Genomic DNA, 22,683 nt, shown 5'->3' with positions numbered 1-22,683 from the left:
GGTGTGGACCTGACCTGGGGATGATCAACTTTTATTTTCGAACGGTGCGGTGGTGGCGATTCGGGGGAAGTTATTTTTGGCGTGCATTGCGAGGAGTATAGGGATGCAGAAAGTGAAATTGGCTAGAATTAGATGGCCGTTCGCAAAACAATGTGTGATGTTTCGGAAGAGAGGGATTCAAAAGCAATTTGTTTGTCGAAATTGCACGGCTTGACAAAACGGAAACGAGGGAATTGTTTTAAAATTTATTTCATGCTTATGATATTCATTGAGACTACTGCACACACAGTTTTTTTTTCGTTGGTGTTGCGTCAAGACATGTGAAATTTATCGGTCTATTATGACGTATCGCATTTTTTTCATCGCTTACATAATCAAAAATTTTCAGAAGAATATGTACGAAAATTTGGTTGCATCTGTTCAATAGAAGATTTTAATAATTATAATTCTCATGAACTAAACCCTTCTTAAAGTTTGAACGTTACGGCCTCAAGGGTCCAACTTCTTTGATTGGCAGAGAAAGTTCTCAATTAATAACTGTGGAAGTCCATTTAAAAATCAAAACTAAGAAGCTGGCTTTTATCAAGTTGGAGCGTCCCGCTAAGAAGATTTTTTTAAGCATTTGTTAGTAAAAAAAAATAAAAAAATTTAACCCTTATGTGGCCGGCAGGGTACCCGGGTACCCAGCACCCATTTAAAATACACGGTGTAGAAAAAAGCAAAAAGTTTGCCGGCCACATAACGGTTAAAAAGAAAATCTTCCAACGGTTGAAAGCAGTCCTGGTTAAGTCCTTGCTATAGCTCAGGGATGGAAAAGCAAGATTACTTGGGCACCTTTGAAAAGTATGTAGAAACCTCTATGTACTCTCAAAATGTTGTGAGGGTTAAGTCCAAAGTATATCAGCACAAAGTTTGGTGCCGAAGTGATATCCCATTTGATTTTTCAATGAAATTCGGCACTGATGCCGAGAATTGGCGCTGGACTAGGTGCAGTAAACTTGTTCAAAATCCATTTTCCGGCAGAAAATATTCACAACAATCACTGTTAACAACAAGTTCACGCAATAAGGTATCTGATTAAGATGAGAGAAGTTGATGAAAACGATCGTTTCGTTGTGTATTTAGGTAGATTACAATTTTGTGTATTTGTGATGCCGGAAATGGGGTCAAAAAACCCTATGTAAGTAACACAAAAAGTTTCACGAAAATCAAGCGAAAATGAAGACGACTTCCCACATCCCTATGGGTGCACGTAGACCAAAATTTGGCCATCTCAGACACCTTTGGCTAGACTCCCTTCCCCAAAAAGTCTACGTGGTTTATGGACGGCCACTTAGCCCGCATTTAACTCGGACTGTTGGCCGCCATCTTGCATTTTGAGCTGCCATCTTATGGTCACCATTTTTTAACTCCGGAAATGTTTCTCTTACTAAATATACACAAAATGATTGTTTTTAGATGCAAAATCATGGTTTTAGGGGCAAATCACGAAATGTGGGTTGCTATCTTTGGTTTTGGACCACCATCTTGAATATTCTGATCACCATTTCTGGACTCTGAACCATACCAAATATACCCATATTGCACGGCTTAAGAGCCTAAAACTCCTCAAAACTACCGCCAACTTGAATTGTGAGCCACCATCTTGCATATTCTGGACGTCATCTTCGGAATACGGATATCTTCTCTATACCAAATATACCCATATTGCATGATTTAATGGCCTAACACTCCTTGAAACAACCGCCATGTTGAAGTTTGGGCCGCCAGCTTGGATTTTGGGATGCCATCTTGCATATTCTGGTTGCCATTTTTGGACTCCGGACATCTTGTTTATTCCAAATATATCCATGAAGCATTGCTTAAGATGCTAAAACTCCTTAAAACAACCTCCATTTTGGATTTTGGGCCGCCATCTTGATTATTCTGGTTGCCATTTTTTGACTCCGTACATCTTCACCATGCCAAATATACCCATATTGCATGGTTTTAGGGGTTTAAACTCCTTAAAGCATCTGCCTCTTATAGTTGTGGGCCGCCATCTTGGATTTAAGTTCGCTATCTTGAATTTTGACCGGCATCGTAGATTTGTGATTATCATTGATGTTTTCCGCATTGAATTCAGTAACCATGTTAAAGTTTACAAAATTCGGCGCAATGTGATGTGTCGAAAGATATAATTAAGTTTAGTTTTATATATGACCAGTTCGCCGCTGCTGGTCCGGATCAATAAAACGGCCATAACTCCGGAACGCCTTGAACGATCCACACCATTTTCTATAGCAAACAATGCGGTAAAATTCCGGTTCAATTCGAGCTATAACCCGTAAGGTCGGCCAATGGGAAGTGCCTTAAAAGTGAGTGTACTTTTTATGCGCACAGACATACATACATACACACATACAGGCATCATCTCTATTCGTCGAACTGAGTTGCTTGGTATATGTGACTCGACTCTCCGAGCCATCTATCGAAAATTCGTTTTTGGTATTTGAGAAAGGCAAAAAGCTTTGTTTGCAAACCAATAATAAATATCAATGCCGCAACATAGTTACAAGAACCGCAAGGATGTCCTAAACACTTCTTGTTTTATGAGATTTTATTGAACAATTTTTTTAACTCACATTCATTATGCATCCAATTGAACACTGGAATTACTTAAACTTATAGTATGACTGCCAGATTTTTTTTCGATTTCAGGCACGTTTCAGGAGTGTTTAGGTTGCGGGGGTTTTCAGATGATCTCAGGAAGTTTGAAGGGTTTCAGAGGCGTTCCAGGTGTGTTCCACAAGGCTCAGAGTCGTTTCAAGGGTTTTCAAGGAGCGTTCTAGAGGATTTCAGCAGTGTTCCAGGAAGTGTTAAAAGGATTTGCAAGAGGTTTCAGGAGTGTTCAAAGAGTTTTCAGTGACGCTTCAGCAATATTCTATAGCTGTTAGGAGCGTTCCAGGGGTATCAGGACATTTCAATTGGTTGTCATGGCAGTTCCAGGGGATTTTAATGGTGTTCCAGGGAGTTTTAGAAGTGTTCCAAAGGGTTTCAGAGACATTACAGAGATTTTTAAGAGATTTCAGGGGTGTTCTAGGGGATTTCAAGGGTGTTCTAGGGGATTTCAAGGGTGTTCCAGTAATTATTAAGGGGTGTCTGGGGTTTTCCAGGCCGTTTTAGGGGCGTGCAGAGGATTTCAAGGATTTTCAAGGATATTCCAGGAGTTTTCAGAGATTCTAGGAGTTTAAGTGACGTTCCAGGAGATTCACGGGGTTTCCAAGGGAGTGTTCCAGAAGGTTTCAAGGGCGTTGCAGGGGTGTTCCTATGGATTTCAGGAGCATTCCAAAGGGCTTTCAAGAAGTTTCAAGGGGGTTCCAGCGGTATAAGTGTATTCCAGGGTGTTCCAGGGTAATTAAGAGCATCCCAAGGGGTTCGAAGAGTTTTCAAAGGGTTTTAGGGATGGTCCTTGAATGCTGCCTACAAAGTGCTATCCCAGACCATCTTCCTTCGTCTGTCACCTAATCCTCCAGAAATGCTGTGAATACCAGGTCCCAACGCATCACCTGTTCATCGACTTCAAAGCGACATACGACAGTATCGACCGCGCAGAGCTATGGAGAATCATGGACGAAAACGGCTTTCCTGGGAAGCTGACTAGACTGATTAAAGCAACGATGGACGGTATGCAAAACTGCGTAAGGGTTTCGGGTGAACTAAACAGTTGACGGACTCTCATGCGTACTCTTCAACATCGCTCTGGAAGGTGTGATGCGACGAGCCGGGCTCAACAGCCGGGGAACGATTTTCACAAAATCCGATCAATTTGTGTGCTTTGCGGACGACATGGACATTTTTTTTTTTATTCTTAATAACCTAACCTAATTTACAGCTCTATTGTCCACTAGGGCACTACGTGAGCGATTTCAATTGACAGCTGTACCTACAGTATTGTACAGAGCCTAGATGAATTCTATTATACTTTATCGAACTGGTTGCCTTTTTGCTGCTTTCACTTTTCTACTCTACATGGTAGAATGATGAGCACAAGGATGATAGGTGGCCGTTGTTCCTTTCCAGTCCGATTGGGGATCCATTATGAGTAGCAATTCGCCGATGTCCAGGTATCCGGGTCCGTTTGAGCCATGGGGCTCAGAAGAAGGTCAGTGTCAGCTGCTCTCGGTTACGAAAAATTGCATGTGCCGGGGCTGCGAATCAAACCCATGACCATCCGCATATGAAGCGAACGACGAATCATGCAAAAATAAGACGATGATTTTTTTTTGTATGGAGTTTTTTTTTACGCGGCCGCGTAAATGAAAACCGCGTAAAAAAAGACCTGACTGTACAAAATGCTAATAAGACCGGTGGTCCTCTACCTGCACGAGATATGGACCATGCTCGAGGAGGACCTGCAAGCACTCGGAGTTTTCGAGCGACGCGTGCTAAGGACGATCTTCGTCGGTGTGCAGGAGAACGGTGTGTGACGGAGAAGGATGAACCACGAGCTCGCTGCACTTTACGGCGAACCCAGCATCCAGAAGGTGGCCAAAGCCGGAAGGATACGGTGGGCGGAGCATGTTGCAAGAATGCCGGACAACAACCCTGCAAAGCTGGTGTTTGCAATTGATCCGGTTGGCACAAGAAGACGTGGAGCGCAGAGAGCACGATGGGCGGACCAGGTGGAGCGTGACCTGGAGAGCATTGGGCGTGACCGAGGATGGAGTGGAGAGCGGCAGCCACAAACCGGGCATTGTGGAGTACTATCGTTGATTATGTCTTGTCTTAATGATGTTGAACAAATAAATGTATGTATGTATGTAGGGGTGGCCTTGTGGATTTCAGGAGAATTCAAGGGGTTTAATCGGCGTATTGGTGACGTTACAGAGGTTTCAGGGATGTTCCAGAACATTTCAAAGGCGTTCAAGAGGTGTCATGGCTGTTCCAGTAGTTTTCACGGTATTCCATTAGGTTTCAGGGCATTCCAGAAGTGTTGCAGAGATTTAACAGAGAGTTTAAGAAGGGCCATGGACGTTCCAAAGCGTTTCAAGTACTTGTACTGTCATAAGAGTTCCATAGGCGTTTCAGGTAGTTACGGGAGGTTTTAGTGATGGTTCTACGTGTTTCAAGTGTGGTCTAGTGGTTAGAGGGATGTTCTAGGGGTCTCAGAGAGAGGGTTGCCTGAGCATTCCATGAGATTCAGTAGCGTCCCCTCAATCCAATGAAAATCCCTTCGGAATCCTAATAAAATTCCCCGAACAGCCTTGAAACATACCTAAAGATCCTCACCATCTCTTGGAAACTCTCTTGAATCCCCGGAAGCCCCTCCGAAACCCTTCTGAAATTCCTATGAATCTTTAACCCTAAAAGGGATACCTGGGGTCCATTGGACCCCAGGCGCCTTTCAGAGCTCGTCTTTGATGGAACACACTCAGCGAGGTGACGAAACTGAGGCCATGAAGGTATCCCTTTTAGGGTTAAAATTAAAACGTTCAATATTTGGGGGCTCGACTTCCGGTAAAACGTTTTCTATTGGACCATTAGTTCAAGGTTTATGGTTATGGTACATAACGGTGTTTTGTAAAGCCATGTTCGTTGTTAACCGAAAGAGCTTCAATTCAGCACAAACAACTTTTCCCGCAAACCAAACGATTCCAAGAAAAAGAAATTTAAAAACCTCAAATCTATAGCCAATAAGCACTCAAGAACCCGCAGTACAGCGGAAAACATCCCTAGGTATTCGCTCGTACATTGTGCTACAATGTTGCAAATTATGAGCGGCGCAAAAAAAAATATTACAACTAGAGCTTCCCCGATCTCGGTCTCGGCCTCGTGTTTTCAATAATGTGGGTAGGTACCTAGCAGTCAGTGTAAACTGACTGCCTGCATTACTGACTGACTGATACGGATTGCGAGCCGGGTGAGTACCAGCGCGCGTTTCCGCCGCCGCCCGAGTGTGTAATGGTACGGTACGGCCGAGTACCGAGGAGAACGAGAGAGCTCTAGCGAGAATTTATTCGATGCTTACCTTGGATCCTAGGGGGGTGTTGGGTGGTGTGTACACTTAAGGGTGAAAGTTCGGGGTCACCCTTAGGAAATGCAGGTGAAAGTGGTTGATCCTAGCTCTAACAGCTAAACAATTCTACGATTCTTATGTGGAACTTCGATTTTAACGCCTATTGTTAGTCCTTGTCTCAAAAATTTTACTCTTTTTTTCATACAGCCCTGCCGATGAACGACAAGACCGTGTTGAGGATGTGGGTCCTATTCTAGGGTCTTTTCGCAATGGAATTTTCTATACCTCCATGGGCGGGTATACATTAGCTTCATCACCTGAATCAGGTGACCTGATACTCGGTATGGTAATGTAAAATAGTCAGTTGGTAGAGGATGCTCTTGGCCAGTAGGTAACTGTGTCATTAGTCATAGCAAACTTAGTGGAACTGGAAGCTCTGAGCTCTGTACTAGTAGGGATGTTATACCAGGAGTATTCATCAGTTGTTGAAAATCCATCAAAAAAAGTCAGGATAAGTCAAACGAAACTCTATAAAATGCACTTTCTCAAAGCTCAGACATCAAACTTTTATCCGACACTGTAACTTGCAACAATGTTGCCGCCGCCGGACCAAACAGTCTTACAGGTACGGGAGGAAAACCTAGAATTCTAGTTGAATGCTTCCGAGAGTGAAATTGTTGACTAGGTTGCGGGCTGCAACATGTTGTCGCTATACCTGATGCTATATATAAGGTACATCACATCATAGCTGCAATTATTGTATAGAATGACGACGGAAAGCTGGCTCGGATCATCGCTGAAGGGTGGGACTCTCTGTTTACCAAGAGTGGTGTTTATCGTGTGGAATGGCAATGAGATGGAAAGGGGGTACACATTTAGTCAAGTGTTTTTCTCTAAACACCGTCAAATACATTGTGAGCCATTGTGGTTGTGGAGTGATATGTGATCGCAAGTCATTTTCAATCAGAAATTCGTAGTTGGGTTGAAAACTTCAAAAAGTAAACGACAAATCAATGTGGCTTTTGATACTGTTCGCATTTAGAATACTGTACGATAATGGGTTATTAGGCCGAATGGCCACCAGGACGGATTACAAGTCAGCTGTTATAGAAGTGGAAACAGAACGGTTAAACTTTCAATTTATTAACAACTACTTCTACAATACTAATACTGTTTGATGGTTAGACCTTAATCTACAATCAGTTACAAAAACTATTTTAACAGTGAAACTAGAAAGAATAGCTTTTTCCCTAGATTCTTCCTGCGATTTCCCCTTTATTCCTGCCGAATCCTTTCCGGAATTCCTACATTGTTCCTTCCCTAGTTCCCTCTAGGAGTTTTTCCTGGGAATCATCCATGAAAGCGCCTCATATAGTTCTTTCACGGATGATTTTAAGATACCATCAGGAATTTCTTCATTGATTTTACCCAAGTTTTCTTTGGGGATTGCTCCTAAGATTCATTCAGGGATTCCCGTTGAAATCCCATGAGATTCTTTTTGGAATTTCTTTAATCATATCCCTATGGGGTTCCATCTAGGATTCCTCCCGGCAATCCTTCGGCGATTCATCCCAGAAATTGTTCATTTATTTCTTCCGAGATTATTTTATGGATTACTTTCGTTGTTTTTACGTGGGACTCCTTCAACAATTTGCTTGTATTTTCTTTCGGTATTCTTTCTGGATTTCCTCATTGATCCTTGGTGGGTTTTCTTTGGGGATTTCTCTTGGAATTCAGGGATTCTTCTAGAATCATGTCAAGAATTTCTCACGGAATTCTTTCTGGAATGGTAGACAATTAAACGTTCCATAAATAGTACAAAATTTCCAATAAATAATTCGAAAAGTCCCAGTGAAGAAACAGGGGTGTAAGCAGTAATAAATAACAAAAGTTGCATAAACAAATAAAAAAATGCATAAATAAATCAAAAGTTTCCATAAATAATTGGTTTTTGAGCAATTAAAAACGTCAAAAATGCAATGAATAATTCAACTGTTGCAATCAAAAAAGTCATTTTTTCCACCAAATTACTAAGAATTTTCCATGTATAAATCCGATTTTTCCATAATAAATTCGAAAATTCACAATAAAAAAATATCGAAAAAGCAATAAAAAATTCAAAAAATGCAATAAAAAATGACTAAATTACCCATGAAAAACAAATGTAGGAAAGTATGAGACAATGAAATGCTGAATCGCACTTATATGACTGAAACGACTGAAAAGCCTGCGTAACTATGATTGCAATTTACCGAGCAATTGCTTGCTGTCCGAACTCGCTATCGCTCATCGGACTTAAAAAAGGGATAACATCTATGTTTGCATTATACCGGGCAAATTCTTGGATCTGTGGTTTGCCTATTTCTGAATTTTTAGCAGAAGTCTTGGTAAAATTCTCGAAGGAATTCCTGAAGAAATCCCTGGAGCAGTCCTTGAAGAAATTTGTGGAGATATCGCTGAAGGAATACCTAAGGGAACCCCATGATAAATTCATGACGTATTCCTGGAGAACTTTCTGAAGAATTTCTAAAGAAATCCATAGAGAATTTCCTGGAAGAATCCTTGGAGGACCTTCTGGAGGATTTCCTGGAGGATTCTTCGAAGAATTTCCTGGAGGAATCCATGGGAAAATCCCTGAAAAAATCGTGGAAAAATTCACGGAGAAATGTCTGGAGTAATTCCTGAAGCAATTCCTGATGAAATCTTGAGAGAAATTCCTAGAGAAATGCCTGGAAGAATCCCTAGAGGAATTACTTACACAGTTTCTGAAGGATGCAATTCCTGGAGAAATTCCTGGATAAAATCCTTGAAGAATGCCTGGAGGAATTCCTAGATGTATTCCTGTGGGAATTGCTGAAGGAATCCATGATGAAATTCCTGGAGGAATCTCTAGAGAAATTCGTGAAATAATTGCTGGGTAAGTTTACAGAGGAATTCCCAGAGGAATTCCGGGAGATTTATAATATTTTTATATTTCTGAAAAAAAAACTCTTAAGAAAATCTTAAGAATTTGTGAAAAAAATCTCTGGAGGAATTTTTTGAGGAATTCCTGGAGAAGTACCTGGAAAAATTTCTGAAAAAATCCTGAAGGTAAAGAGAATCCCTAAACAGTGCCTGTAGGATGTACTGGAATAATTCTTAATTCATAATTCCAAGAAGAACTCCTGAAGGAATTCCAAGAAGTGTTCCGGGGGGAATCCTTGGAGGAATTTTTAAAATAATCCCTGGATTTGTTCCCGAAAGAAACACAGAAGAAATTCCCGCCTAAATCCCTGGAGGAATTCTTGAAGAAAAACCTGGAGGAATTTCTGAAAAAAACCCATGAGGAATCCCGGAAGCAATCTCATGAGAAAGTCCTTGGAAAATCCCAGGAAAGCTTTCTTAACAAATTCTGTAGAATTTCTGTAGAAAAAAAAATATGAAATCCATGTCTGCAATAATTTTTGGACGAATTATTGTTGGAATCTTTGGATGGACTCCCAAAAAAATGTTTTGTACGAAAGGAACTCCTGGATTAATTTTTAGCTAATCCCTGGTATTCCTGCTGAATTACTTCGAATTATTCCAGATTAAATTATTGGAACAATCACTAGTGGAATTCTTAAAGGAATATATAGAGAAATCCCTGAAGAAGGAACACTTACAGAAATACCTAGAAGAATGTCTGCTTACGGGAATCTCTGGAAAAATTCCTGGAGGAATTATCGAAAAAAGCACTACAAAAATTACTGGAGTAACTTCTATGAATATCAAAGGAGAAATTTCAGGAAGAATGTCTGGTGAAACCCATAGAGGAATTCATGAAAAATTCTCTAGCGCAATCAATGATGGAATCACTGAAGGAAGCAATGGAAAAATTCCTGAAGGAATTCGTCGATGCATCCTTGCAGACGCATTTGTCAACATTTTGGAAGGAATCGTGGGCTGAATTCTTGAAGCATTTCTTGGAACAAACCCTGAAACCATCACTATCGGAAGCCTGCAAGATGCCCATGAAAGAATTCACGAAAGAGAAACTCCTGGAGAAGTCCCTTTTGGAATTTCTAAAAAAAAAAATCCCTGAAAAGTTGCTGAAGAAATGCTTAAAGGAATTTCTGAAGGTTCCTTGAAAGAAATCCTAAAGAAATCCCAGGTTTTTTGCTCTTAGCATGACGTTTGGTTAAATTTACTAGTGGAAATTCGAGTAACAGTAGTACATAACTGCACTCTGTAGTAGCACAAGGTCGTACCAGAACCGGTTCCGGTATATCTTGAAAATTTGGCATGCTGTTTTTGTATTCCATGAATAAACATCACAAAATTTAGCCATTAAACCAAGCTTGTATTTTGGTAAAATTCTATGATAAAATTGAAGTGGTTCTCTTGGAGAAATACTTTGCGAAATGTTCTGTGGTTCTCAAATAACAAAGTTTAATAATTTCGAATAAAAACCTTAAGTATTAGAATAGTTTATATTTTTGTGGTATTTTTCTGGAACTCTAAAATATAGTTAATCTTTGAGTTGGCTCGATTTAAAAAAAATAAATCTGGTGGCCAGGAGGAAGGGGGGGCACGAACACACCCCCCCCCCCCCAGGCCCCTATCTGCCTATGCCCATAAACCGAATTACCGTTTAAATTCTCAAAATAAACAAACATGCCGGGGGAATCTTTAAATAAATTGACAAATCATCAATATCATAAGGAATTAATTGCCCTACAATTTTCGAAAGGAAATAACGGAGGAGTTTCACAGGAATATTCGAAAATATTTCTAACATATATCCGAAGAAATTTACGAACAGTTTTCAAAAGTATTACAGTGAGGACCTGATTTTGTCAGCTCCCGATTTTGTTATTTTTTTTTTTTTTTGAAGTATGTAAATAAAAGTGTTTTTCCACTTGAATTGCTTCAGGAGTTGCTGTCAGGATTTTCCCAGGGATTTATCCATTAGAAACCCTTAAAGAACTCGTGGTGGGATTCCTCCAGAAACTTTTGCTGCGATTTCTTCAAAAGTGTCGGTTTCGTTTGAAGGTGTTTATGCTGGTGGTTTTCCAAGAAAACCGCCGAAAATTCTTTCGGGGTTTCTATAATGATCGTTTCAGATGTTTCCTAGAAAAAAATATTCCAGGCATTCCTCCTATGGTTCCTCCAGAAGCTTATTTTGTCTTTTCATTTCATGAACTCCTGCTGGGATTCCTGCAGAAATGCTAGCTGATATTCCTGCAGGACTTTTTTCAAAAAAAATCTACATGATGTATCTAGGGGTTTGTCTAGGGATTCCTTTAATAATTCCTCCTAGAATTACTACGTGGATTTATCCAGGAATGTCTCTAGGGATTTTCCTAGTGATTCTCTCTAGACATTCTGCTGGAAAATCCATATATATCCGCTTTGAAATTTTCCAAGATTTTTTTTTAGTTTCTATAAGAGTTCTTTTAGATATAAATCTAGGGATTTTCTTAGGATTTTTTTCAGGAATTTCTCTTAGGATTCTTTCAGGGATCCTTCTAGGAATTTCTTAAAATGTTCTTCTATAAATGCCTTCAGTAATTATTACTCATTATAGGAATTCCTACTGAGATTTCACTAGGATTCCTCTTATCAAATTTCCTAATTGAAAAAAAAAACCTGTTGGTATTGATTTTGAAATTTTGAAATTATGAAATCCTTTAGAAATTATCCTGGAATTCATGCTGGAATTTATCAACACATTTTTGTTGTGATTCTTCCTGGAACTGTTCTACACATTTCTCCAGTACTTTTTACAGGAACTCCTCCATGGATTCCTCAAGAAATTTCATCTGATGTCCTAACAGAGATGTTTTCAAAGATTTCAATTGGAATTCCTTCAATGATTAGGAATTGCTCCAGAAATATCTCCAGGAATTTCTTGGAAGATTGTAAGATTCTTTCTGAGATTGCTAAAGAGATTTACGTCCCCTAATTCCTCTGGTGATTTCTCCAGTAATTCCCCTAAAAATTTCTTCAAACATTTCTCCAAAGTTTTTGTACGGATAAAGTTCTGGAAATTATAGCAGAAAGGCAGCGGAAACGTAGCCAATTCGGGCAGCATAAGCTGTGACATACTTGTCAATCAAATGTTGGCAACAGATTTTCATTTGTTGACAGCTAAAGCTAAAAATTATGATTGAGGCTGCGCTAACCAGTTTCACTCCGCTGCCGTAAACTGTCTACTGTACGTGATCTATTTCTTATGTTTTTCTTTTTTATTCTCAGCAATTAGCCTGCTGTGTATTAACAAATAACGCAAAAAAATTATCAGCAGACTTTTGCAGATAATCAGATTTACTAAAAAATCTTAAGAAGTTTAGTTAAAACTAGCAGTCCTGGCAAACGTCGTCCTGTCTGCCTACTCTGTTTTTTGACATCCGGTTCCATAAAGAAATGCCCCTCTAAATGGATTTTCAGATTTTCCTGTTTTTCTTGCTTACCCGGACACTTTTTCTAATTATTTTTTCGTACGAACACGTCGGAGCCCTGGCGGAATGCAACAGTGAAAGAATCATGTCGATCTGTTGACCCGTTCCCGAGCCTATTCGTGACATACAAACACCATTCCATTTTTATTTATATAGATATAAAATTCTTGGAATGTGTTTATCTTAAGCAGTTCCTTATTTTACAGTATTACGTAGGGTATTTTTTTTTGTTTTTTTGGAAAAAAATCTACGAATTCATAAAAATAAATTTGAATATTCGAGCTATTTCAAGTTCTAGCAATAGGTGATAAAAATCCATCAGTTGCATACTGAGCATGGCTGCATGCATCAACAGATTGTTCATCGGAAACTATGCAAAAAAATCAAGAAGTTTTTTTTAGAAATTATGTGATATTGAACTCTTCGAAACTTTCTCCAAACATTTTCCAGATTGCAACAGCAATTATTTCTGTCAAGTAATTACGGAAGTAACGTTTGAAGAAACTTGAGAATACGATGCTTTATTATTGTAACTGTTCTTAGTGGAATTGTAAGGATAATTTCTGGAGGAAGTTGAGAAGACAGATAAACGGCAATCCCTTATAATAAAATATATCAAATATGGAGCGGATAAGACGGACTTCTGAACAAACGCCTGAAGAGTTTTGTATGAAGCGTCAAAAGATTTTCGAAAATCTTGAAATACTTCGGCCAGAAATTTAAGTTAAAAATCCCAAGTTGATAATGACGATTCAGAGGAATTTCTAAACAAGCTTTTGAGGTACTCCCCATGAGAGCAGCTGACACTGACCCTCACCTGAGCCCATGGCTCAAACGGACCGGATACTTGGACATCGGCGAACGGTAACTAATAATGGACCCCCGATCGAACTGGAAAAAGGAACAATCAACAGCCGGTTCTATAACATTTACCCGAAAACCATCTACCCGAAAGACATTTACCCGAAAACCATTTACCCGAATGTAACATATACCCGAATGCCAAATACCCGAATGCGACATTTACCCGAATGCGACACTTACCCGAATACGACATTTACCCGAATAGTTTATTCAGGGTGTCTACTCAATTATGAAAATGAAATTCCCTGATATTTCCAGGATTTTTCCAGGTTTTTGAAAATAATTCCAGGTTTAACAAATCGACTAAACTAAACATGTTTTCAGATCTAGAAATTCGTGGAAACGCCACTTTTTCGGAAATTTCTAGTTCCAACTATAATGACATTTATGGGAACATTCCAGCAGCATTTAGGACGGAAGCACGAGATGATTTTCTGATGGAATTCTTAATACAATCCTGGCGATACTTTAGGAGAATTTTCTGCATAATTTGTTGAAAATTTTGTTCATGAATTTATGAAGGAATTTAGCAAGGAAAACAACAAGAAATTACAGTATAATTTTTTTAAAGGTAAGCTTGGCCGTTCCAGCAGAAATTTGTTCGAATAGTTCCTTTGCAAACTTTCTTTAATATTGTCGGACATTTTAAAAATTGCAGCTAACGCTTTTAAACTAATCCTAAAAGAAACTTTTCACGCATAGCTTCAGTTATTGCGCACGAAGACCTTCATTGGTTTCGCAAAAGAATCGCTCAAGTATGTATTTTCCAGGTATTTTGCTAGATTCTTTTCTCCAGTGATTTCTCCTTTTAAAGAAATTGCTAGCAACAATGTTAGACATATTTATAGGACTTCAGTCAGAAAACCCTTTCAGAGTTTCAAAAGAATTGACTTCAAATAATACTGCCAGTTACACTTGAAAATATTAAAAATGTCCACATAAATTCAACTAGAGGCATTTCTTAATTCCTTCAGAATATTTTAATTATTTTCTCCACAACATATTTGAACGATTACTTTACGTCAAAACATCGTTTTACCAAAAGTATATGAACAAACATTGTTACAGATAGACTACTTTCAAAATTAATAGGAAAAAAAAATTGTAATTCGATAGCTCTGGTTGTCAATAGTTTCACTTTTGGAACAAGTAATTGACAATTAGAATATACTAATGAGTTGGTAATCATGTTCCAAAACTAGTGTGAAAATAGTTTCTCTCGAGTTCGTTAAAATATGTGGAGCTCAGAAGCAACTATGGGAAAGAGAGAGTTGAACATTCTTTCAAAAAGAGAGGCCAGCCAAGGGCTGAAAAGCTGTATAATAAGGTTAAATCAATCAATTCTTTCAAACATTGTTAAGAATCAATTATAAGTTGTTCTAAAAACGTTTCAGAAATGGTCAGAAAAATGTTTAAAAAATTCTTCCAGAAGTCATCTAGTTAATTTTTCTAGAAATACTAACATCGAATCCACTTGAAGTTCCAATTGATCAATAATATTCTGCAGGAGTTTCAGGAACTACGCACAAAATGTATCTTTAAGTTCCTTCAGGTATTTTTCAACATCTACAGGCGATTGCGAATTTGTTAGGCAAACCTCAATAAATTTTGCAAGACAGTAAGCTCATTCACATGGGAATAAAGAAAAATATTTATGTCACTAAGCCAATATTTAACGCTGAAGTAGGTAAAACATAAAATAGGAGATTGCTGTGAAAAAAGTACAAGTTAGTTTCAACGTCAGATATTCATTACAGCTGATAAATAATATTTAACGAGCGGGTAGTTGATAGCGGCGCAGCCGAAATTTTTATTCGCTTTGAGGCATTTGTAACTGAAAATTTGTATTAAAATGATAAACACAGAAAATCCATGATTGTCACCAAAATTCCCTGAGAATTCCAGGATTTTTCCAGGTCAAGTAAAATTCCCTGATAATTGCAGGTTTTCCAGGTTTTTCCAGGTAGTAGACACCCAATTATTACTATGCATAAATTATGATTTTGTGAATAAAGTTCACTTATTTTGTTCAATTTAAAAAGTACATGTATTATTTTGTATTGTGGATCAGAAAAGCATTTTGAATATCAAGTTCCTCAAGAACCCATTTTATCAACTCACAGGGCATATGCTTGAATAAAACTCATCACTGCAGCTTACATTTGTTGTGTTAACGCTGTTAGCGTTCACTCTAGATATTTACCCTTCTTTGATTCATAAGCTGTTCTTTTGATAAGCAAAGAACAGTTTATGATTTAAAGAAGGGGCAATCTCTGCTTGTAGGCCAAATGGTCATTAGCTCATTAGAAAACAGCCCTCGGAAAATCAACATATCATTGGAAACAATTATTTGCCAGAGAAGTTTGCAGATTGTTCACCAAACAGAACATCCTATTATTAAAAGAAGGAAAAAATCTTAGATGTAGACTTGGAATCCATCACTCAATCATGTAATAGTGTAATTTAAAAGAACATCATATAATCGAAAGAAGGACAAAACTTATATGCATCCCAACTAACAATGGTAGCTGAATAACAGCATATTTACTCAAAATTTCAAAAATTAACCCTCTAATACCCAAATTTTTGATTTTGATCTAAATATCATTTTTCGTCATCTAAAATCGATTTAAACATGTTTTGGAAGATGATTCTTTTCAATTCTCGATTTCGTGAATTTCAGTTTTTGATTTTTCTAATTTTTATTTTTTGACATCCCCACACTTTTATATTTTTCCTGGAAGCCAATTTGGGCAAAGGATTTTTTGAGATGAAAACATTTTGAGATTTTATGATTATTGTAGAAATATTATTATTTTAATTTTTTTTCACAGAAAATTTTATTTTCCGTGTAATTTTAAGGAAAATAATTTTAGAGTGTATTCGATTCCCTTAAACTATTAAACAAGGATAGAATGATTTGGGAAAAATTTAAAATATGTTAATTGTAGCGATTCAATACAAAATAAACAATGACTTCTAAAAGGTAACTAAAACATAATTTTTTCAATGATTTTAAAAAAATGTAAATACGCTTCAAAATACACCAAAAACCATTTTGAGATATACAGAACAATCCTAAATATCAGCCAAAAATAAAAAAAAATGATTTTCATCGAAACAAAAATTACAAAAAATGCTCAAACTATACCCCGTCTAAAGGCGGGATTGGGTATTAGAGGGTTAAGCTTATGAATGGCTTATTCTTTTATTGTACAGTAATAATGTTTGTTGTGCAGTTAGTAGTTCAAACGCCAACAAAATATGCAGCAGTGCAACTCGAAAGAACAGCCTTTGAAGAGAAGAAGGGAAAATCTCCGAAGGATAGGTAACAGTTTGTCCACCAAACAAAACAGTGATACTATGTCTGTAAAAGAAACTCTACCACCTTACCCCGAATGCCATGGCCCGAATGTCATCATAACATCGAATAGGACATTATTCCAAAAGCCATTTCCCCGAATAGGTCATCACCCCGATAGATAAGTATAATAGTTCCCTAAAGGATATAGGTAGAAAGATGGATTCACGGGTCTCCTATGGAGTTAGTAGTTTATCCGCAACAAACTATATAACATTTGAACTCCAACTCGAAAAAGTAGCCTCTTATGAAAAGAAGGAATAAATTCTATGGAGAAATTACCAGTTTAGTCAGTACCAGCCGACCAACTCATCAACAGTTCACTGGTAGACAATGTAAATTCGAAAGAACAGCCTATTTTAAAAAGAAGGCAAATCTTAGAAGAAGTGGATAATACAGGGTGCGGCAGGAAAAAATGCGAAAAGTTCAAGGCACTTTTACACGCTAAATATGGGATATATATGACCATTTTTTCATTACAGTGTATCAGTCAATGTCTATATTCTAGCACTGCAAAATAAAAATAAACATATTTGATGTTCAACATGTGATAATGTAAGCCTAATATGCGGGTATCAATAAACTGCGCGCCCAATGGTCATTAAACAAAATGACTATATGTAACAGTAAAAAAAATAACTTAAATTCGATGAACAACCAGACCACACTGATCCAGAGACATGTAGTTTTACATGCTAGATGAAATAAGTACATATATTTGATGATATTGTAGAGAAAATTGAAAATTTTGTTTTATCAGATACGAAATTCAGCGACCTGCGGTTTGAAAATTTTGGTTGTCTTCAGATTCAGACACCACCCTGAAAAGGTTAGTGACCAAAATGGGAAAATTTTAATTAGCTTGTCAAAAAACTAGCCTACTAGATCATGGAACGTTGAAACATAGATTGGTTGATGTCAAATGGACGAAAATGAGGTTTGAAGTTGAAAAACACTTTCGCATTTTTTCCTGCCGCATACTGTACTTGCGGTATGGCAACCAGTTTGTGATCGTGTATATAAGTGTAGATAAGTAGCTCAAAGCAGCCTGTGTTAAAAAAATGTGATAGCTTGGTACTGAATAAGTCATCACATTCAGATGTTCTTCAGTTATGCTAAGAACATTCCATAATTCTTAATGACAATTTAGCATTCATCCTCATGACTTTCGACCTGAATATTTTTTGGCCGAATGGCTGGACGATTTTTTTTTCATTCTCATTCATCAAAAAGCCAGCCAGTTGACAAGGTCTGGAGCAAGTATTCCGTAACAAATGAATTATGATGAAAATAACAGTCAACATCTAAAAACAGGAAACATTTCAGATTGAAATACTTATGGTTTTCATAGCAATAACTATAAATACAGCCATATCTTGAGAAGGAGAATTCTAAATAAAAATTTACAGCTATATTGCAACAGCATTTTACAGTTCCAAAGAACAGTCAATGATAAAAAGAAGGGAAATTTATTATTTAAATATGATTTGTGATCAGCGCCAACAGCAAATGTTCAAGCAAATTTTAGAAGAACACATTAGGGTAATTGTTTGAATCTGAAACCTCTCCCTTCGCCATAGTTTTCTTAAATGCATTGCATTTGCTTCTTACGTTTCCACAAACTATTCTTGTTCATGAAAGACAACGTTGTTACAGATTACCCCAAGGGTTACCCTAACTGATTAACTTTTGAGCATTTTTTTGTGCGACCTCCTGATTGATTCGGATTGGCGTTCGGGCTAATTGGATGGAGCCGTAAAAGAACAGAATATTAACATAAATCCTTTGATTAAAATAGCATTGTGATCGCCAGTTTGTCCTGTACCAGAATGCTCGATGATCACTCAGTCTGATGATTATTAGGTCTAACCAAAGCCTGCTATATATGATACCGAGCCATAACATATTTATTATAGACAAATCATATGGGGATCAAGTACACATTTTTTTTATTTTTCGGGTAAGTGTCGCATTCGGGTTAATGTCGTATTCGGGTAAATGTTGCATTCGGGTAAATGTCGCATTCGGGTATTTGTCGTATTCGGGTATTTGTCGCATTCGGGTAAATGACGTTCGGGTAAATGTCATTCAGGTAAATGTCTTTCGGGTAAATGGTTTCCGGGTAAATGTTATAGAACCTCAACAGCCACATATCTACATCCTCGTGCTCATCATTCTACCATGAACAAGGTAGAAAAGTGACAGCAGTGCGAAGACAACCAGTTCGATATAGTAGAATTAGAGTAGAGTACATTTAGGCGCTGTACAAAGTATAAGTACAGTTGTCAATTGGAGTCGCTCACGAAGTGCCCTAGTGGACAAAAAAGTTGTAAATTAGGTATAGTGGTTCAGAATTATAATAGAATACTTCTAATGCAATGCCCCTGAATAAACTCCTGAATGACTCCATTATAACCACTAGAAATTCATTTTTTTTGCTTGTTTGTTTGGATATGGAAACAAGTAATGGTAATGTCAACCTATACCGAAAGTTTCTATCAAAAGTAGCACTCAGAAGCCTCGGAGATGCAGTGCAGGCGTTATATGACCGCGGGACTCATCTTCGATGTGCGATGAGGGCCTGTCCATAAACTACGTAGACTCTTAGGGGAAGAGGGACGGTCCGGCCAAAGTCTATGCTCCAAACAAATTCCGAAAATTTTGTAGAGTCTACGAGGGGGGAGGGGGTCTGAAATGGCCCAAAAAAGGCTACGTAGTTAATGGATAGCGACTGATGAAATTGTGTAATTTCAAAAATTACAATAATTGATTGATTGATTGATTTGTCTTTATCAAAGAGACTTTCAGCCCTTGGCTGGTTCGTCTCTATCCTAAACAAGAGGTGAGCCAGAAGGGCTCACCGGGAAAGTACAATATACGCTACAATATCTTTCAATAGCTGTCAATTTTTACATTTCAGTTTTCATTTTTTTTTTTGAAATTCGTTTTAAATTTTCGGGTCCGGGGTCCAGGGACCTGCGGCTTTTTTTGTGCCTCGTCTTGTCGGTCGGGTTGGTCGCAGGGGGTCTGTTCCTTCGCTTGTTTGGAGGGGGTGCGGCTTACCACTCGGGTTCCGGAAACGGGGGTCCGAGGTGTACAATAATTGTGCTCACATCCTTCAACTATCTAGACAGAACAGAAATTTGAATAGGTGACAAGCTCATCTTGAGAAATGATGATCATATTAAAACCGTTGTTTCCGGTGTTTGCAAACCTGATTTTGATGAACATTGTCTAAATTTAACACTATAACCCCAGCGATGGTCAAACATATTTTTAGCAGCAAAGCAGTTTTTTTTTTCAAGCATATTGATCAAGGTGTACTACTCGGTCGAGAGGTGAATGAGTCAAAAGTCCTAGTAGAATACGATTGAGAGTCGAAATCGCGCTGGACTATGATAAGCGCATTCTCCTCGTACCGTGCGTTGCGACAAAGAAAAACGGCATAAGTAGTAAGTATGGCAGAGTGCAACCGGGCCGGGCGGGGTAGGAACGGCAAGTCAAGGCACCCAACCATGAATGATTGCGATGTTTCGTGTCTTTCGGTATACGTTTCGGATTCGGTTTCCGATGATTGATGGGCGCGCGAATTTTGGGATTTTTTTTCCACTTCGCTCTGTTTTGATGCTTTCGGAGTGGTCGGTAAAAATGGTAATCTGTAATCGTCGTAGCTACTCGCTCGCGCGAGCTTTCTTAAGTGTTTTTGGCAGCTATTTATTGCAGCAATGACTGACGTTTTTTTTGGGAGATGTTACGAAGGTGAGATCAGGAGATAATTGTTGATTCGTTTGCACCTTTTTCGATGTTTTTATGTAGCGGAAGCAAAATGCGGCGAAATAATTGGCGAAAATGAGGAGCTATTTTCTATGCGTATGTGAACTTAAGCTTTCAAAATTATTTCGCGTATAAATATGTTTAGGCTTTTATAAAGATAAACGAATTTAATATTTACAATGTGTTTGAACTTAAAAGAAAAGTTGATAACAATCAAGCGGTTTTTCCAAATGTATGATTCAACAAGACAATGTATTTCTCAGCAATGTCTTAATTCAAACTGTCACAACATAGATTAAAACGTCCTTCAACGTGCCAGTAATTACATTTGGTATGGTAAAAGTGAATGCTTTAAATATACTGAAATGTGATAAACATCTATGCAGGGAATCACCTCCTGAAACATTTGCCATATTCATTATATTTTATAAATAATTGTTGTTAAGTGCTTGAGCCAAATACGGCTCCCTTGGGTTTATTTCTCGCGAATTAATGGACGGTTTGAGGACAAACGTCTTGAAATCCCGCTTCAACAGTGCGTCAGAGCTTCAGACTCACAAATCTCCAGAAGCATGATTCAAACAACAGTGCATTTTATTATTCTGTTCTTGCTCACTTGTAATGAGGTTGAATTGAGAAGCTCAGGTGCGCCGGTTTTGTTTACGAAGAGATTTATGCCCTCGAAATCGTGAGTAGGTGCCAAAGTCAGCCATTGTGGCGGCCATTTTGGGATTGTAACAAGTCTGCCATTAAAGTGGACTCTTTGAAAATAATATTTGCGGCCTTTTACAAATAAATTTATCAGACATCCCATTTAAATTATATTGAACCTCGTACACATGTAGGTAATGAAATATCAAGAGTTGTCCCCATTCACAAAATCAACGTAAATATCCTAGTCACATAATGATTTACTTCGAACCGATCTACAAGTTAAAATAAACTTAGTTTTCCAGTTACAGTGCAATTGCAGCTGCAATTTGCGAAATAATACCCCGTTCTATCACTTACTTGGAAGCACTGTTGTTTCCGCTGGCGCTGGCGTAAAACTTGTCTGCATCGGTGGAATCCATCCGGACTGCGCTGGGCTCGGTTGCCACCGACGACGGTCCACCCCTTTGCATACAATCATCGCTCTCGGAATCATAACTGGTGCACGAGATTGTTCTTGGAGGTCGCTGCAGTGGCGGTAACCCAGTTGCACTCGCACTGGCAGGGAAGACAGCAATCTGAGACCCGATGGCAACAGCAGCCCCCCGAACCAGCCCGCCAACAGCAGAAACAAGGCTGCTGCTGGCACTGTTGCCGGTGGGTGGTAAAGGCTTGGGGTTAGATTCCTCCTTCATGATGGCGAACGAGGGGGGTGCCACCACCCACGAAACGGATCGGTCAAATTTACGGAATCCGCTTCACTGCCCGACGCAGAGCAACCCCACGCGTGTACGGTGGTGCGTGGAACCAGGGGGTGGAAGTGGGCGTTATCTTTGGGTGGGCCTAGCCAGAGGAAGCGGTGTTGGCTAATATACCGATGATGAACGGCAAATAGAGTGCAGGATCCTATTTATATCATTCGTCTGAAAATAATGAGAAAGAAAGCAAACAAGTTAGATTTTTTTCCACTGGAATTGACACGACACTTTTACTGGGGGCGAATATGGACGAAGGCGAAGGCGCTGGAGGCTGGACCTCCCAGAGGGCAAATGAGAGTCAAGTTCTTCGAACCAGAATCCTTGGTTAAAATTGTAACGAAACCATCAGTGACGTTCATTGATGAATGAAACTTTATCCGCACGATCGGAGAGATATGAAAGGATAATGCAGTGGTTTTCAATTAGAAATATTCGAAGAGTTTTAAAGCACTTCCATTGTTAGTGTTTCTGCATTATTTGCCTAAATGTCTACAGCTCACGGGTGTTCTCGGCATTGACTTGGAATATTGAATCTATGGTCAAACTTTTGGAAACTCTATCTTTAACGATTTATGTTTGCAGGTATATTCAAATCAATCCTCACTACTGACAAACTAGTACTGTTTTACTGGATGAAATGTATTTGCCAGGCAACCCATACCCGCCTCAAGAATAGTTCACTTGTATATTCCTACCTGGAGGAGTGAGTATGCAGGTTAACAAAACAACGAAAACAATCGTCTGCTTTAAAAATAGGATAAGTATGGTATCAATATTATACAGCCGGACAAAGAGTAGTACCGGAGACTCCGGTACGTGGTCCACTGTAAACTTTGGCAGGGTTCGAAATTAATG

At 38.6% G+C, this 22,683-nt stretch overlaps 1 protein-coding gene across 1 annotated transcript in view; it reads right to left on the bottom strand.

Moving 5' to 3' along the window:
• Positions 1 to 22,683, bottom strand: part of LOC109413956 (basic helix-loop-helix ARNT-like protein 1) — a 347,751-nt gene that overhangs the window by 217,655 nt on the left and 107,413 nt on the right. The window contains exon 2 of the mRNA XM_019687687.3: positions 21,431 to 21,993. Within this exon, the coding sequence (XP_019543232.2) occupies positions 21,431 to 21,765 (335 nt within the window). The 5' untranslated portion in view covers positions 21,766 to 21,993. The remainder of the gene's footprint in view (positions 1 to 21,430; positions 21,994 to 22,683) is intronic.

The sequence above is a fragment of the Aedes albopictus genome, chromosome 2, assembly GCF_035046485.1.
Source record: "Aedes albopictus strain Foshan chromosome 2, AalbF5, whole genome shotgun sequence".
Classification (NCBI taxonomy): domain Eukaryota; kingdom Metazoa; phylum Arthropoda; class Insecta; order Diptera; family Culicidae; genus Aedes; species Aedes albopictus.
Note: the sequence above shows the minus strand (reverse complement) of the source record. Positions and strands in the feature narration are given on the sequence as shown.